The sequence below is a fragment of the Vombatus ursinus genome, unplaced genomic scaffold (assembly GCF_900497805.2).
Source record: "Vombatus ursinus unplaced genomic scaffold, bare-nosed wombat genome assembly UNPS02014810.1, whole genome shotgun sequence".
In the NCBI taxonomy this organism is placed as follows: Eukaryota; Metazoa; Chordata; class Mammalia; order Diprotodontia; family Vombatidae; genus Vombatus; species Vombatus ursinus.
The window spans coordinates 3,893,025-3,912,774 of NW_020954588.1; the positions used below are offsets into that span (position 1 = coordinate 3,893,025).

At 39.4% G+C, this 19,750-nt stretch overlaps 1 protein-coding gene across 1 annotated transcript; it reads left to right on the plus strand.

The window, feature by feature from the left end:
- The first annotated feature begins 15,594 nt into the window (after nucleotides 1–15,594).
- On the plus strand, nucleotides 15,595–15,978 carry LOC114053151 (small cysteine and glycine repeat-containing protein 5-like). The gene has a single exon (XM_027876050.1). It carries the CDS (start codon nucleotides 15,595–15,597, stop codon nucleotides 15,976–15,978), a length of 384 nt encoding a protein of 127 aa, XP_027731851.1.
- Nucleotides 15,979–19,750: the final 3,772 nt, after the last annotated feature.

Below are 19,750 nucleotides of genomic sequence, written 5' to 3' on the forward strand. Positions count from 1 at the left end.
ACTTAGAGCCTACTGTCCCTAAGCTTATTTATCCTTTTACTTCCCTTAGTGCTTAGGACATCTTTACATAGTAGGCATTTGATACATATTTCTTGAGAATATTACCAGTAGTCTAATAATAATAATAATAATAATAATAAACAACCTAGCATTTATATAGTGCATTAAGATTTGCAAAGGGCTTTACAAATATTTTATTTTATCCTCACCAGAATCCTACCAGGTAGGTGCTGTTGTTATCCCTATATTACAAATGAGGAAACTGAAGCACAGAGAAGTTAAGGGTCACACAGTTAGTAAGTAGTCAGTCAGCCAATAAGCATTCATTAAGTACCTGTTGTGTGCTAGGCTCTAAACTAAGTTCTGGGAGAGACACATATGAAAAATAATGACAGTCCCTACCTTCAAGGAGCTTACAGTCTAATGGGGGCAAACAATACACAAGAGAACGCTGACAACGAACCAGTGGGGTCTTTTGTGGGGAAGGCTGAGGCTATTATGGAGAAGCCAAAGAAGTGCAGTCAGGTGGGAAAATGAGGAGATGCCTATCCTGGGTTCCCTCTTGTCTGAGGCTTTATTTGAACTCAAATCTTTCTGTTTCCAGGTCCACCAAGTATCACTTGTACCACCTATCTGTCCATGTGAACCTTCCCGAATTCTAAATACCTGTTCCTTAGATGATCTCTTTCCACCTCCCACTTCTCCTTTCTCCTAAAAGAGGTTCTTAACCTGCTGTCCATCAAGTTTTTTTTAAATAGTTTCATGAATTTCAATATAATCAATAAAAATTTCAACATAATTGGATTTCTTTGTAATCCTATACATTTTATTTTGTACATTTAAAAGTATTCTTCTGAGAAGGAGTCCATAGGCTTTTTCATTTGTCCTTCATTCTTTTATTTTTTTCAAGGCTATGGGGTAAAGTGACTTGCCCAGGGTCACACATCTAGTAAGTGGTTAAGTGTCTGAGGTCAGATTTGAACACAGAATCCAGGCCTAGTGCTGTTATCTACTGCACCATCTAGCTACCCCTATTTGTCCTTCATTCTTGAAGAGGATCGTGACATCAGGGAGGTGATGCTGTGACATGCAAGTGAATTGGATTTATGTGAGGGAGGGCTGTGCAAAGTCACCAGCCTCACTTTCTTCTCTGGAACTGTTACGATCTGAGAGGTTGTGACCCCTCAAAGACTGGAGTACAGGACAGGGTCATATGGAATGAATTCACAGACTCAAGCATTCTTTAAGTCAAGTTGGCAAAAAGTTTATTGTTACGCTTTTCAGCAGGCAAGGATTCTTAAGGAACCTTTGACTTTAGAGGGGTACAGTTAAAGTTTATATAGAATAAAATGTAATAAAACATGTGCCAAATATGATAACTAGGTGATTCAGGGTGGGATTAGGGAGTGGTTAAGGAGTGGTCAGTTCTTAAAGGAACATACACTTTTTGTATCCACTGCGTAGGTGTTTTACCCAGAATTCACTAGGAAAAGACCACAAGGGGGGCCACATGGAGATGTGGTTTTAGGCCTGCTACCTCGCTAAGTTAACTAGAGGTCAGGGGTACCTGAGAGTTGTCCAGTCTGCCACCAGTCAATGCCTTGTTTGACAAGATAGATGTCGGGAGTATACATATGAGTTAGGTCTAGAATACAGATAATGAGGAGTCCAAGATGTAGATAATGAGGTAGGGCGGTAGTATAGATAGTCCAGTGGGTAAGAACATCTTTATGACCCAGTGCAAAGCCGGTTCAAACTAATAATTCCTTCAGGTGCTGTTTGTAACTGCATCAGGGAGAGAGATAAGGGTCTTGCTGGGGCCCACTCATGAGTAATTGCTAGGCACAGTATCCTTAGACTGGGGAGAAACTGCCAGGGATAGTGTTTCTGAGGGTAGGGAGAAACATAGTCATGGAACTGGGGTTCCAGTACAAGCACCCAGGCACCCCATCAGAATCATCTGGTTCCAGTGGCCAGATATAGATCAGAACAACTGTAGATGGCCCAGGATGCAGTAGGAGACTTTGGCCTTTTTAAGCTAAGGACAAACAACAACTAAGTCAACTCTACCAACTCCTTTATTTGCATCTAGTCTCATGGACAAATATTTCAAATAATCAACATGTTGCACCCAGAATTAGACAGAAGGAGCTTACATTTGCAATCCCCAATGTTGCCTTCTTAAACGATATCTACTTCTTCCTTTTGTCCATTGAATACCAAGCAGTTAGATTGCAAATGTGATGGTTCCATTGTCCCCTGGCAATGAAATTGGGCCATTATAGAAATGCTGACAAATCAATTTCAATCTCCAGTTTGGGAGGTCAGATTACCTACTGAGTACAGGTATCTACTGAGGTCAGGTATTCTAAATACCTGTTCCTTAGATGATCTCTTTCCATCTCCCACTTCTCCTTTCTCTTAAAAGAGGTTCTTAACCTGTTGTCCATCAAGTTTTTTTAAATAGTTTCATGAGTTTCAATATAATCAATAAAAATTTCAACATAATTGGATTTCTTTGTAATCCTATACATTTTATTTTGTACATTTAACAACCTCTCAGATCACAACAGTTTCAGAGAAGAAAGTGAGGCTGGTGACTTTGCACAGCCCTCCCTCACATAAATCCAATTCACTTGCATGTCACAGCATCACCTCCCTGATGTCACGATCCTCTTCAAGAATGAAGGACAAATAGGGGTAGCTAGATGGTGCAGCAGATAATCAGTATTTAGAATACCTCCCGCCCCCAGTGATTTTTGTTTGGGCCCTGATTGGCTCTGAGTGAATGTAATGGCAATTGTTTCTGTTTTGGCTAGAAACTCTGAGGGTCTTCGCCATCCAGATTGATTTTTTTCTTTTTTTTTTTGACTGGGTAAACAAGCCATTCTCTACTTCATTTCTTACCTAGTCTTAATCACTGAATGGGCGTTGCCTCAGTCAGACTGAGACCTGTTAAAGACTATAGGCTTTACCAGGTTGTCAAAGAGGTCCATGATACAAAAAGCTTAAGGATTCCTATGGCTCTTTACCAGGAAGAGTGCTGACTCTCCATCCGAGAGGTATGAAACCCTCCCCCTCTGTATGCCCAGAACCCACCGTGAAGTCACACCTACAAAAGCAATGTGCTATAATGGGACAGGGACCGCACCAGCAGTCATGACTGGGGTCTAAATAACCCCTTTGAAGCTGGTAGCATGACCTAAGCAAGTCACCTTGCAAACCTGAGACTTAGCTTTCTGATTTGCAATAGAGATAATACTAATTACTGCTTATGGTCATTGTAGAAGTGTTTTGTAAGCCTGAAATCACTATAGAAATGTGAGGGTTTTTTTTTTTCTCCCTCTCTCTCCCTTTGTTATTGTTGTTGACTGTGACATGCAGGTACACGTTGAGTAATAAATAGGGAATGTTTGAAGATGCCCTTTATTGCAGGCCACCAGCTTTGGTTATCTTCTTAGACCTCTAATTAAATCATGGGCCACCTGTAAAAGGCTTCGAGAACTCGGGAATGATATTTGTATAAGGAAAGTTTTACATGATAAGAGGTTTTATCTGTTTTTCTTTTCTTTTTTTTTTTAAATGTTTGAGAAGGTGACAGATTTCCCAGAGACTTTAAGTAATCCTCTAAGGTTAAGGAATGGAAAAAAAGTTTAAAATACTCAATTTTAATATAATCTCAGGCCATTAAACAGTGCCTTTTAAACCAGGAAGAAGTAGTACAGTACGCAGAAAGGCTTTTGGTGGGAGACCCAAATAATCTGTATTGTCCCAAATTGGAGATTGAAATTGATTTGTCAGCATTTCTATAATGGCCCAATTTCATTGCCAGGGGACAATGGAACCATCACATTTGCAATCTAACTGCTTGGTATCCAATGGACAAAAGGAAGAAGAAGAAATCATTTAAGAAGGCAACATTGGGGATTGCAAATGTAAGCTCCTTCTGTCTAATTCTGGGTGCAACATGTTGATTATTTGAACTATTTGTCCATGAGACTAGATGCAAATAAAGGAGTTGGTAGAGTTGGCTTTGTTGTTGTTTGTCCTTAGTTCTCCAAGAGGACCAGTGACATTGAGAGGGTGATGTCTTGACTTTTGCGTTTAAGTGAGGCAGAGATGCACAAAGTCATCAGGCTCAGTATCTCCTCCAGAGTCATCAGAGTCCAGAGGCAAGACAAAAGTCAAGATGAGCAGAGTTGGTTACCAAGAGTGCTCACAAAGGCAATGAGAAACATCATTTCACACAACACTTGCTGTCTCTTCTTATTAGCATTTTCTGAACCTGCTCTCTCTAAAGTCACCATTGATCTCTCAATTGCCAAATCAATTGGCCTTTCTTTGCTCAGTTCTCATCCTTTTTAATTCTGCTGCTGGTTTTGACATGATCAATCACCATCTCCTAGATCCTCTCTTCTATCTAGGTTTTCATGATGCTGTTTTCTTGTGATTCTCCTGCTACCTGCGTGACTGTTCCTTTTATGTCTCTCATGCTAGATATTCATCTGAGGTCATGCCCACTAAACTTGGGTGTCCCTCAAGGCTCTATCCTCAGGTCCTCTTCTCTTTTTCCCTATACTATCTTGTTTGGTGATCTCATCAGTTCCCACCAGTTCAATTATCATCTCTATGAAATGTTTAATCAGTCAACAAGTATATATTAAATACCTTTCATGAGCCAGGCGCAGTGCTAGAGATAAAAAGACAAAAACAAATGTGAAACCATCCCTGCTCTCAAACATTTACATTCTAAGAAGGAGATATTGGGGCAGTTAGGTGGTTCAGTGGATAGAGCTTCGGCCATGGAATCAGGAGAACCTGAGTTCCAATCTGGCCTCAGACATTTGATACTTAATATCTGTGTGATCCTGGGCAAGCCACTTAACCCTTAGTGCCTCACCAAAAAGCGAAAAAAAAAGGAGATAGGTCTACATTCTAAGAAGGAGATAGAAAGCTATACAAAGTTACACTAAGTAGTTAAATATAGCAAAATACTGATAAATTAAAAAATATTTTTATAATTATTAGTTGATGTATGTGTATATATAATATATGTACATATATGTACTTATACTGTCAGAAATGTTATTAACTCCACACCATTATTATAAAAACTATGATGAGCTCTCAGATAATTCAACTTCTAAAAGTATCAGTACCTAACTGTAGGTCTGATAATAGCCCCCGGGAAACAGAACATTGAAGCAGAAAGCATGCTGGATTTGGAGGTGGGTTCAAGTCACTTAATCTTTGTGGGACTCAGTTTCTTCATGTGGAAAAAGAGAGTGTTGGACTAGAAGACCTTTAAGGTCTCTTTAAGCTATAAATCTAACTAAGCCTGGCTCATTTTGTGTATTGCATAGGTGTGACTGCAGACTAGGAGAGAGAATGCTGAAGACAATGTGAGTGGGGTGGAATTCTAAACCAGTAAGTTGTTGCAGAGACCTGGAGTCAGGAAGCCTCATCTTCCTGAGTTCACATCTGGCCTCAGACACTTACTAGCTGTGTCATCCTAGGCAAGTCACTTAACCCTGTTTGCCTTGGTTTCCTCATCTATAAAATGAGCTGGAGAGGGAAATAACAAACCACTCCAGTATCTTTGCCAAAAAAACTCCAAATGGAGTCACAAAGATTCAGACATAACTGAATAACAACAACCCTAAATCTAAACCACACCTTTAGGAAATGAGAGACACCTTTATTCAAGGGAGTAAGCATGGTAACAGGTTTCTTTAGGGCCAACTCCAGACATGTGGAGAGAAAGAGTAGTAATGACAATAATAGCTAACATTTCTATAACACTTACTATGTGCCAGGCACTATGGTAAGCACTTTACAATTCTTATCTCATTTGATCGTCACAATAACCCCGGGAGATAGGTGCCTTTATTGTCTGCATTTTACAGATGCAGAAACTAAGGCAAACAGGGGTTAAGTGACTTGCCCGGGTTCACATAGCTGATAAGCATTAGATGCAAGACTTGAACTGAGGTCTTCCTGACTCCAGACCCAATGCTCTAACCAGTGTGCCACCTATACTTTGGAATCTGTGCTCCAAGAGAGAGATCTCATTTACTCTCTGCATTATCTGGTATAGTAAATCTGTATAATGTCTTCAATTTCTGCTTTTTATTTGCTTGGATAAATGGGTTTTCTGACTATTCCCTAGTTTTGATTGTTTTATGGAGCCAGTGTCTGGGGGGGAAGGAATTAAACTGAAAAGCATAAATTAAAGGCTGACAAAACATAGGAAGTTTTTATTTTAAACCAAAATTGTGCCCCTGGACCAGTAATATTTAGCACTGGGGGTGGGGAGAGAGAAAGATACAATTCTAGCCTAGTGCTGCTTTACAGAGACTAAAGGAAAGAGTAGCCAGCCTCATGGCCCTTTGCCTGCTCTCCTCTAGGTCAGAATCAGGGTCTCTGTTGGAGAGGAATGAACAAGATTCTAGAGGTGTCCATCTATGCCTCCTCAGCAGCTGTGTGTCTATAGTTTTAGACAAACCACATGGACATACATAACCTACATAGGTAGCAAACTCTTAATATTTGATTGTATGACATTTCATCAATACCATACAATCCTTTACCCAAAATAACCAGTCAGACCAACCTTAAAATCTAAACAGTACTATCAAGACACATTTGATTAGGGCCTAGTACAAAGTGGTATTTGAAATTTCTGGGCAGGAAAAAAAAAACAGCAAAAACATCAGTTCAAAAACAATTGATAAAAGAAGTTACTCAAGTTATAAAATGATGAAGTTTAAATCGCAATGGGAGATATGCCGGATACAGGGGAGAGAAAACACAATTGCCCTGTGCTAGTCAGGCTCAGAGTTTCAAGGACTAGAAACGAAGTCACACTGAGCTGATGGAAACGTAGAGTTGATGAGAAGCATACAAATCACATTAGTAAACATACTTAAACAGAAAAAGTACAAGAAGAAAAGTGTGGCCTACTTTCCTGCCATCATCTGAATCCCTGTCTTTGGTGTGGCTCAGGGAAAGAAGCTATTTCTATTACTTTTCCCAGGAAGCAGGGTCTATCCGCACACATATCAGCCACAGGATGGTTTAAAGGTGTTAGGAGTTTTCTACTGGTGTAGACAAAGCAAACTGGAGCCTTTTAGAAATATGCCAGTCTGAAGGAAGAAGACACGAGGTACCTCTGAATATCTCAATCATGATTAGTTCAGTTATGGCTAACCAACCACAAAGGTTGGGGGAATTTACTCATGGATACTCATCAATCATTGTACCTCTGTTTACAGGTTCCTTTTCCTCCTCTTTGGATAAGGGTTCCAGTCTAACCAATGTTCATGATGGCTTCATGTGGCTCTTGTCAAATAACTTCCCAGAAAAACTAGGTTGTTACAGTACTTGTCTCTTAAGGTTATAAATATATGAGAAGTAGGCCACTTCTGAAGCTCTGTCTAAATCCCTATGAAATGGAAGTTAGTTCATAGCCTTGAGTTCTTGAGCAAAACATAGAAGACCAGCTCTTTGTGAGATGATCAGAGGTTAGGAGCAGAACAACCCTGTTGAGAGCATTGGTAGCCAGCGGCGCTAAGGATGAATAGATACATATGCGAAATATTTAATCCCTGACCTCTGGAGAACAAGGGAAAAATGATCCACTTCTGCTCTGCTCTATATGTAGTTTCTTGTTTCATCTTACTAGTATTTGCAAGTTGTTTTTAATGTTAAAAGTAGTGGACTGTGATAAAAATTTAAAAAAAAATCTAAAATTAAATGAAAAAGAGGATTCAGGATTCTTTTCATATGTGGATCTGGTTCTAGCTACCGACTGGCTTAATCTTTTCAGAATAGAAGGTAGCCTGGCTCACATGTGCTGATCTCTAAAAGTACACCAAGAATGAGTCATTGGAGTTTATGGAGGGTGTGTGTATGTGTGTGTGTGTGTGTGTGTGTGTGTGTGTGTGTGTGTGTGTATGTGTGTGTGTGTGTGTGTGTGTGTGTGACATTAGGAAAATCACATTGATAACTGAATGGAGAATGGATTGGAGTGGGGAGAGACTTGAGATAGGCAGACCCACCAGCAGGCTATTGCAATAATCTAGGTTTGAGGTGATGAGGAGGGGTGGCACTGTCAAAGGAGAGAAGGGGTTGATTTTGAGAGATGTTGAAAGGTGAAATAGACAGCCTTTGGCACAGATTGGATATGAGGGTTGAGAGAGAGTGAGTGGTTGAACATAACATTTAGGTTCAGACCCTAGGGGACTGGCACTCTGGTTGTCTTTTGTAGTAATAAGGAAGGAAAGAGGGAGTTTCATTTAAGGGAAAAGATAATGAGTTCTACTTTGGGCATATTGAGTTTAATATGTCTACTGGAATCCAATTCAAGATGTCTGAAAGGCAGTTGGAGATGTAAGATTGGGGCCGATTTGAGAATCATCAGCATAGAGATGGTAACTATATTCATGGGAGCTGATAAGAGCACTAAGTGAAACAGTATAGAAGGAGACAAGAAGAGGGCCAAGCACAGGATGCTGAGGGACACCTTCAGACAGAGGGTCTGGAGGAAGAGCCTGCAAAGGAGGCAGAGTAGGAGTAGTTTGATAGGGAGGAGGAAAACCAGGAGTGGGTGGTGTCCCAACAACCTAGCCAGAAGAGAGTAGCAAGGAGGAGAGAGTGATCACTAGTGTCAAAGACTGCAGAGAGGTCAGGGAGGGTGAGGACTGAGAAAAGGCCAGCAACTAAGAGATGACTGGTAACTTTGGAGAGAGCAGTTTGGGTGGGATGACAAGGTAGGAAGCCAATTGTAAGGGATTAAGAGTGAGAGGAGAGAAAGTGTGGACATCTACTGTAGATGGCCTTTTTGAGGAATTTAGTTACAAAGGGCCAAAGGGATACAGGATGCTGGTTATCAGAGATGGAAGGATCAAGTGAAGGTTTTTTCAGGATGGGGGAGACAGTCACATTTGTAGGCAGTAGGAAATGAGTCAGTAGATCAGGAGAGATTGAAAATAAGTGAAAGAGGAGGGATGACAGAGGAGACATGTTGGAAGAGACCAGATGGAATGAGATCACTTGAATAAGTAGAGGGATTAGCCTTGGTAAGGAGTGAGGCCACCTCATTGTGTGAAACTTGGGTGAAGAAACAGATAGTAGCAAAAGGCAGCTAAGTGATAAGAGATGAGGAAGAGGAGAGAAGAAGGATTTCACAGCAAATGGCCTTCATTTTTCCTCTAAAACATAAGTCAAAACTTTCAGTCAGAGTGGTGGAAGGGATATTTGAAAAGGGATGAAAAGGTTTGAAAGAGCCACTATAGTGAATGGGACAGTGAGCTGTTATGGGAGGTATGGCAGGATTGCCTAGCAGCAGTGAGGGTCCAGTTGAGGTGATGTAACATAAATTTATAGAGTTCCCAGTGATGTTCTTTTTCTGTAGTGCTTACACTCTACTTGGGTACTTGGGTATCTTTTCCCCAACAGAGTCCATGGAGAATGAGTGATCTTCTATGGTGGTTTTCAATGTGATATACTTCAATTTCAAGATGGCTACTTAGTAAATGCCTGTTACATAGTAGGGGCTTAATAAATGTTTGTTGACTATTGACTGTATTGTAAATTCAAGTCTACAGATTCATAACTAGTCTGGTACTTCCAAGGCTTTGCCCTGGGGCATCAACATCCAGGGTGGAGCATTGATAAATATTAATAAATCAGATTCGTTGAGATTCTTCCTGTCTTAGCTTAGAGGCCTTACCCAGGGTAGAAGCCTGACATTTTGAACCAAAGTTTAAAGTTCTAGCCTTTTAAAAATCTCTGCATACCATAAGTCATTCACTGACCCCATTCTTTCTGCTTCCCCTTTCCAGTAATGATACATACAACAAGGAATAATTAGGTTTGATGGCATAGTGGATAGAGTGCCAGATTTGGAATCAGGAAGACCTGAGTTCAAATGTTGCTTCAGATGTATATGAGCTCTTGACTGTGGACAAATCACTTAATCTATCTGAGCCTCAATTCCTTCATCTGTAAAATGAGAATAATAGCACCTGCTTCATGTGGTTGGTGTAAGGAACAAATAAGATAATATATGCAACTCACTTTGTAAACCTTAAAGCATTGTGAAAATATTAGCCATTATTATTATCTCAAATAGGCTGGCTTTGATACATATTAAAACAGTAAGTACAAAAGTTTAGGGGTCAGAAATACTTTATTTTAGACATCTATCTTATTGGATAGGAAGAGAGTGGGGAGAAGGAGGACAAGACATTCCATCAACTATATGAATATTTGGTTGGAGAAAAGTTTATCATCAACTAGTTGCAATTAGCCTATCTGCCTCAGTAGACAGGGGTTCAGACCACTGTGGTGGAAATCAAATACCTTTCTTCATTCTTTTTCCTCCACGTCTATTTCCTTCCCTGATCTTTCCCTACTGATCACTCATATTCATCACTCTAAGACTGTAACACTATTAACAAAAGAACAATTAACAGAAAATTTATATCATATTATATCATATTTTGCTGTGGATCTCAATTATCTCATGTAATGAGGTTGGACTAAATGAGCTCTAAGGTCTCTTCTGGCTAGAACACGTATAAACATAGCATCCTATCTTCAAAGAATAGAACCAGGCAAATGTGTTCTCTTTTTTATTTTTTTATTTTTAGGCAATTGGGGTTAAGTGACTTGCCCAGGGTCACACAGCTAGTAAGTGTCAAGTGTTTGGTCTGAGGCCGGATTTGAACTCAGGTCCTCCTGACTTCAGGGTTGGTGCTCTATCCACTCAAATGTGTTTTCTTAATAAGAGATTATCTCTATAAGGTATTAATTCTTCAGTTCTTGGTGAGTTGGTTGAGTTTTTCTATAGAAATATACTTTACAAATATTTTGTTCTATTGGAATAAATTCTTTCTCAAATGACAACCATAGAAAAGCTATAGGAAAAGACACCAATCAGGTAACTGAAAGAATATGCAGACAAAAGCCTGAAGAAACACACAATCCCAGGACAATACACATAAAAGAGTCCCTGCCTTCAAGGAATTGATTTAAATTCACAGACCACATTATGTATATATGCCTACAGGTATGTAGACTATGAATTTGAATATGTATATATTCTTTGGTTTATAAATGTATATATGTTTCTTGAAGGTAGAATGTTTCTGAGTTTTCTTCTTTGTATTACAAGAATCTAGAAACATTCTGGGATGCAGATAGAGTGCTGATATTAAAGTTAGGAAGACCAGGATTCAAATCTCACCTTTGGCACTACTAGCTGTGTGACCCAGGGTCTATTTGTTAGTTGAGTGACATCAGGCAAGTTGTTTAACTTTTGTGTCCCTTAAGCAATTATGAAGGTTGTTAATTCATTCATTCAGCTCTATCAGACTCTTTGTGACCCTGTGAACCATGGCACGCTAGGCCCTTCTATCCTCCACTCTCTCCCAAAGTCTGTCCAATCCTATGTTCATTACTTCTATGACACCATCTATCCATCTCATCCTCTGCTATCCCCTTCTCCTCTTGCCTTTAATCTTCCCCAACATCAATCTTTTCCAGTAAGTCCTGTCTTCTCATTATATGGCCAAAGTATTTAAACTTCAACTTCAGTTTTTGTCCTTCCAATGAATAGTCTGAATTAATTTCTTTAAGTATTGACAGATTTGATCTCCTTGCTGTCCAAGGACTTTCAAAAGTCTTCTCCAAAGATGTGGGAAAATTGGAACACTAATGCAATATTGGTGGAGTTGTGAAATGATCCAACCATTCTGGAGAGCAATTTGGAACTATACCTGAAGGGCTATAAAAATGTACATACACTTTGACCCAGCAATAGCACTTCTAGGGCTGTATCCCAAAGAGATCATACAAATGGGAAAGGACCCACATGTACAAGAATATTTATAGCAGCTCTTTTTGTGGTAGCAAAGAATTGGAAATTGAGGGAATGCCCATCAATTGGGGAATGGTTGAACAAGTTGTGGTATATGAATGTAATGGAATACTATTGCGCTATGTGAAATGATGAGCAGGCTGACTTCAGAAAAACCTGGAAAGACTTGTTTGGTCTGATGCTGAGTGAAGTGAGCAGAACCAGGAGAACATTGTACACAATAACAGCCATGTTGTGCGATGATAATATTGATAAACTTAACCCTTCTCAGCAATACAAAGATCTAAGACATTTCCAAAGGCTTCATGATAGAAAATGCTATCCATATCCAAAGAAAGAACTATGGAGTTTGAATGCAGATTGAAGCATATTTTGCTATTTTTTTTCTCTTCTGTTGAGTTTTGTTTCCTCTTTCTGGTGGTTCCTCCTATTGGTTCTAATTCTTCCTTACAATATGACTAATGTGAAAACATGTTTAATAGGAATGTATATGTATAGCCTATATCAGATTGCACCCCATCTTGGGGAGGGAGTGGGGAAGGAGGAGGAGAAAAAATGTAAAACTCAAAAGCTTATGGAAGTGATTGTTGATAATTCAAAATAAATTAATTTAAAAAAAAGTCTTCTCCAGAACCACAATTTGAAAGCATCAAGTCTGTAAGCACTCAGGTTTCCTTTCAGTTCAACCCTCACATGCATACATTACTACTGGTAAAACCATAGCTCTGACTATACAAATCTTTGTCAGCAAGGTGATACCTCACTTTTTAGCATGCTGTCCAAATTTGCCATAGCTTTCCTTCCAGTGAGCAAGTGTCCCTTAATTCCATGGCTGTAGTTGCTGTCTACAGTGATCTGTGAGCCCAAGGATGTAACATTTGATACTACTTCCATTTTTTCTTCCTCTGCCTGCCAAAAAGTTATAGGACCACTTGGCATGATCTTAGTTTTTTTTTTTAATGTTAAGCTTCAAGACAGTTTTTACACTCTCCTCTTCCTCCTCCCCCCATCAAAATTCTTCTTAATTTTCTTCTTCACTTCCTGCCATCAGAGTGGAACCATCTGCATATTTGAAATTGTTGATAAGTCTCCCGGTATCCTCACTGCCAGTCTTTGATTCATCCACCCTGGCATTTTGCATCAAGTTCTCTGCATTTAGGTTAAATAAATAGGGTGACAATATACAGTGCTGTACTCCTTTTCCAATCTTAAACCAATCACTTGTTCCATGTTTGGGTCTAATTGTTGCTTCTTGGCAGGCATACAGGCTTCTCAGGAGACAAGTAAGATGATTTGCTACTCCCATCTCTTTGAGGACTTGACACATTTTGTTGTGATCCATACAAAGACTTTGGTGTAGTTAAGCAGAAGTAGATTTTTTTTCTGTAATTCCCTGGCTTTCTTTATAATCCAGCAAATGTTGGCAATTCCTAAAGACTCATCTACTGATTTAGAGCTACAGGTTGGCGGAGGGAATCTCCACACCAAGAGTTACCACATACTGATGAAACCACATATTTTTTAGAGTATTCATCCATCCCCAGAATCTACCAAAAATTCATGAGGTGATTACTATTTCCAAGACAGCAAGGAAGATGCAAAGTTCAACAGGATACATTCCACCCACTCAAGAAATTTATGGTCTAGGAGGGAAAGTAAGATCAGGGCACCACAAAGAAGATGGAAGTATGAGAGCTCATAGTGGAGAAATAAGAAAAGGTCTGGCTTTGAACTCGGCCATTCCTGACTCCAGGTCCAGCTTTCTATCCATGGTACCATCTACCTGCCTAAGTAGTCACGGGAGTTTATTGGGTTCAGCCCCTGGCATAATGGCACTTCTGGAGTCGTTACCTTTTCCTCTTAGCATTTTTCTTATTCTGATTGTCTTAGCTCTGCTTCCACTGGAGATGCATTTAATGTTTAGATTAAATTTCCTGGGGACTAGTTACAAGTAGAGCTGACTGTTTTATGATGCAATAAAAACTAACATGACAATGATTTGTGGAAGGCTTTTTTGTTTTGTTGTGTGTGGTTTTTGGGAGGGGGTTTCTGCTTTAGAATGTATTAGACTAAACAAAGCAATGCGGGTAGGGGAAAGAGGATTTGGAATTGATGAAACTTGGTTTGCAACTTGACGTGATTTTAGCATACTGAAGGAAACTATAAAATTTAGATAAGAGAGTGGAAACAGTTTAATTACTTTGTTTTTACTTTTTTTATATTTATAAGTACACATGCTGTTTATATAGAATGTATACTCTTTTTCCCATTGATATAGCATTTTTAAAATTTTTTCTTTCCCTCCCCCACTTAATAGCATTTTATTTTTTCCTCAGTTACATGTAAAGATAGTTTTCAACATTCACTTTTGAAAGATTTTGAGTTCCAATTTTTTTCTCCCTTCCTTTCTGCCCTCCCACCTCTCTAAGACAGCAAGCACTCTGATATAGGCTACACATATACAACCATATTAAACATGTTTCCATATTAGTCATGTTGTGAAAGAAGAATCAGAACAAAAGGGAAAAATCATGAGAAAGAAAAAAAAGAGAAAATTGTATGCTTCGCTCTGCAATCAGAATCCATAGTTCTTTCTCTGGATGTGGATAGCCTTTTCCATCATGAGTCTTTTGGAATTATCTTAGATAATTGTATTGCTGAGAAGAGTTAAGTCTATCAAAGTTGAATATCACACAATGTTGCTGTTACTGTGTACAGTGGTTCTCTTGGTTCTGCTCACTTCACTCAGCATCAGTTCAAATAAGTCTTTCCAAGTTTTTCTGAAAGCCGATAGCTCATCATTTCTTATAACACAATATTATTCCATCACATTCATATACCACAACTTGTTCAGCCATTCCCCACAATTGATGGGTATCCTTACAGTTTCCAAGAATGTATACTCCTTAAGCCAAGTACAGTTTCATTTAAAAAATTTGTATTCTCAGTATGGTATTCTAGCACAGTACCTAGAACTTAGTAAATATTTAATAAATGCATGTTAATTGATTGATTAATAACTCCCTAAGAGCTCATTTCTAAAAGCTGTCTCCAGATGCTCTTTCCTATCTTGAGTGAGTCAGGGTCATAAATGGACCTGAAAATAATAGAGACAGACTATGATCTCTTCCTTTCTAGGTTCCAGATCTGATATAGGGCATCTCAAACTTCAGAAAATGGATGTCCGTGTTTTAGATTTACACATTTTTCTCTTTGTCCAACAAAGGGATGTCAACTATACTTAAAAGCTTTCCTTTGGAATCTGTAGGCAATAGCTTCATAAGCAGTGAAGGACTCAGTTCCCTGCTGTTGGAGAGTCTTGGGACACAATCACATGGAGAAAACTTGACAAGTAGCTTGATGGAAAACAAAGTCAGCTACCATTTGTGTGTGTGAGTGTGTGTGTGTGTGTGTGTGTGTGTGTGTGTGTGTTTGAATCATAATCTAAAAAAGTAGTAAATTGGTCAAAAGCTAAAATAAGCCATTTAATTGTAGTAAAAATATTTCAGAGGAGGAAGTAAGCAGAAATAAAATAAGAATTTTTCAAGGAAAACTAGGATAAACAACAACAAGGAAGTATCCTGTGACATATTGGGCCAACCTTCCAACAAGGTATATAAGGGTTGTCCTGGAGAAGAAGAGCATCAGACTTCCCTCACCTCTCCTGAGACCTTTCATCTCACCTCACTTGAACCCTCTGTACTGACACTATGGGTTGCTGTGGCTGTGGAGGCGGTGGCTGTGGCGGCTGCGGCGGCTGTGGTGGCTGTGGTGGCTGCGGTGGCTGCGGTGGCTGCGGTGGCTGCGGTGGCTGCGGTGGCTGCGGTGGCTGCGGTGGCTGTGGTAGCTGTACCACCTGTACCTGCCGCCGTGTAGGCTGCTGCTCTGCCTGCTGCCCCTGCTGCTGTGGCTGCTGTGGAGGCTGCTGCAGCCCCACCGTTGTCTGCTGCCGGCGCACCTGCTGCTCTGGCTCCTGTGGTTCCTGTGGCTGTGGCTCTTGTGGCTGTGGCAAGGGTTGTGGCTGTGGCAAGGGCTGCTGCCAACAGAAACGCTGTTGCCAACAGTGCTGTTGTAAGAAGCAATGCTGCTGCTAGAGGGGAGTGATCATAGTCAGGCCTCCAGGAAGAACCAACTGGGGGCACATGTACCCCATGAAGGTAAGACTTTCTTCTGTCTTAGCTTACCTGCTTTGTTTCTCTCTGTTCGTCCTACGGGCTGTGGCCCCTCATGCTCTGGGGCCTCTGTGATCACATCTCACTTAAAGTGTGATTCTATTAACCAATACAAAGTACCCAAAACAAAGACAAAAACTCAACCCTAAATAGAACTCTGAGATCCAATATTAATTTTCCCAATTTATATTCCTTTCTATATTTATTCTTTTTCCATAGCCTATAACTTTCATGTCTTTCCTATTGCTTTTGTGCTTACAAAGAAACTATTTTCAAAAGTTTTAAAAACAAAATCCAAAATAAAAAGCAACAAAACCCTATCTCCTATAGTTTTGCTTTTTTTTCCCCCAACTGTCTGTTTCATTGTCTTTATTATGTTGCAAATGGCTTTTCTAACTTAGCAAATAGGCCTCAAAAGGTGGCTTTTATTTATGCATGTATGCCTGGTGTGCTGTGGAGGAATGCTAGCTTTTTATTCTTTTAGGTTCCCAGTAGGCATGTGCAGAGTTATTTCCATGGAGGAGCTAAACCCAGATTTATTTTTACTGACCTTATCTGTCACTTAACCATTTATTGATAGTTAAAGCAGCATTTTCATTCCAAATTACATTGATTTGGACTTACTATAAGATAGCCTCTCAAACTGAAAATTGGTCCATACAAATCCAAGTCTTGGCCTTGAAAGTCACATGTGTTATCCTGCTTTCTGTAAGGGCAAAGACATCTGAATTCCATCCTAGATTGTATTACATTAAAACAACGATAAGGTATTAAGAGTTTAAATTATCTTCCAACTCCCTCAGGATAATATTTATCTGATTTTACAAGGCGGTTTGAAGTGGTTACTTTAAATAATACATAAATCAGCTTGCTTAAATGCACTAGGTTGACCTACAAAGACCTAGATTTGAAAGTCTTTTTTCCCTTCTACTTAAACTAGACCTTTAAATTCATTTATAAGAGGAAAATCCAGATTCAAGATTTGAGTTTTTGATATTAAATTTGTGAAAAACAATATTAAGTTGAAATTTCATACTATCTATTAGATAAAGAGCAAGTTACTTAACTTCATTGGGCCTCAGTTTCCTCCTATACGAAAAGAAAGGATTGCAACAGATGGCCTTTAAGGTTCCTACCAGCTCAAGATGCATGATCCTCTGGTCCCACTGTAGCAAATAACTCTTTCCTCAATCTCCTGGAGACGGATTGCTTATATCTCTACTTCAAGGTTCTAGGTATACTCCTAATGGGATGAGGATGTCTTCCTCTAATGCTATCAGCTTGATCCCTCATTCTGGTTTGTTACCTTTACTATTAGCTTCTAGTAGTGCCCTGGTTCCATTTTTAACCAACCAATATTAATTAGCTTGTACAAAGGGATACAGAAACTACAGAAGTACAAACAGTACCTTCCCCAACACCTTATGGGTAAAATTTCCCCATACCACCTTGGTCTTTGGGGAGAATGAATTCTGACTTAATGAAGTTTTGGCTTAACATTGGTCCCAACAAGTTCAGGTCCAAATGTGACATTGGTACTGGAGGAATCCCTCTTCTATCTACTGATGTGCTAGATCTCAAAGGCTAATCCTTAAGACATTGATGCTTAAGATATTGAACTGGTTGAAAAGTTGGTCTGGCCTCCACTCCTGGCTCTCTATCTTCAATATCCTCCATTGGAATGCCACCAGACAGGAAGAAATGTCACTTAGAGAAGGATCAAGTTCTAGTCGGCTTGTACTTGTTCAATGCTCCCCAGTTCTGGCTGTGCAGCCAAACACAGAAGTTACTCTTCACTCCATAGCTACCATACTAGGAGCAGGTACAGAGTATCTATCCATGCATGCTTCAAATTCCCTGTGAGGTTTGTATCAGCGGAGCACTCTGTGCAGGCTTATAAGGACTGGGCTTATTGGACAATCATCCTCCATTACACCATGAACTAGCTCTTAATAAGAACTTACTGCATACAAAGCCCTGTGCTAGTTAAGATATGAACGCAAAAATGATTTAGTCTTTCACCTTAAGGAACTTACTTAAAAAGTATTCCATAGGCAGAATTCATGCATTAACCAGTAGTTCTCCCATTCAAATGAAGAGATAGTAATTCACTCCACAAGGTATTGTATATACAATCTTTTTGAAGCGTGTGTTGGATTGGAAGGTGGGTGGAGGAGGCACTGGGGTCAGCTAGGCTTTGTTTTGTAGCTGATGCTTGAGAGGTGGTCAATAGGCTGCATGATTATTTTATGGTTATATTATTAGAAGCATAATAAGAATGCGACTACTGATTTATTGCGTATTGCAATCTGGTGAGAGCTAAGTTCTGTACAGTTCTATTGTATGAGGTAGGATAGAAACAGGCAAATGTAGTAACAGCTGGCATTTATATAGGACTTTAGGAGATAGCCAAACATAATGGACAGAGTGAGTGTTCAGCTTGGAGCCAGGAAGACGTGGGTTCAAATCCAGCCTTTTATGTTTACTAGTCAGTCAACAAGCACTTTTTAAGCACCTATTATGTGTCAGGCACTGGGTCGAGTACTGGGGATACAGAGAAAGCCAAAAGACAGTCCCTGCCCTCAAAGAGCTTGCAATCTAATGTGGGAGTCACAAGCCAACAAGATACAAATGTACAATGTACAAACAATGTACAAGCAAGATATAGTCAGGATAAATTGGAGATAAAACCACTTAAACTCTTTGTATCTCAGACAACTACCCAAGATTTATCTACTAAGTCATAAACTGATTGTTAGTTGGTGGAGAAAATTTCCACAGTGAGAGTCCCCTATTCTGAAAAATTCACGGATTCACATTGTTTTTGTGTATTATTCACCCATCTTCGTTTTCAGAGATGAAAGGACAAATGTTTTTGGATACATTTTTTCCCACCCAGCATCACTCCTTTTGGACTTCTTTCACTTTTCCATGATGCCCCCAGGAACCTCATAATTGTAAAAACTCATCAACCTTTAAGATCTAATCAACCTTCATACTCATATTTCATTAGTATCCTCTTCACCTCTGATTGGAGAGCAGAGCCATGAACTCTAAAACCTTCAAAAAGGAGGAAACCCAGGACAGCCATCTCTTCATTTCCCACCCAGCTGCACTCTTTTTGGACTTTTTTGCCTTCTCCATCATGACCCCCATACCAGATATACCTTACTCTTCTCTTCCTCACACCCCTCTTCATCTTTTTTTTTTTATGTGTGTGTGTGTATTATCTTCCTTCATTGGAGTGTAAGCATCTTGAGGGCAAGGGCTTTCATTTTTTTATCATTTTTGTATCCCCAACTCTTAGCTCAGTGTCTGGTATATAACAGAAGCTTAATAAATGTTTATTGACTGACTGGTTAACTATTGGTAAATATACTTTAAATTGAATATGATTTTCTATCTATCTCTTCAATTCATCACCCAGACCTTAATCAGTATATGTGGACTTTGGCAAGACTGAGAATCTGGTATTGACACCTGTGATCCGTTGGAAAACCATTCAGTTAATTTGGTTAAAAATGCAAGGTACAAAAATTACTAATATAGAAATGTTTTACATAATTGCACATATATAACCTATATCTGATTGCTTACCCTCTCAGGGAGGGAGGAGTCAGAGATAGAATTTGGAATTCAAAACTTTAAATAAAAATGTTAAAAAAATACAAAATACATATAAGGATTTTATTGT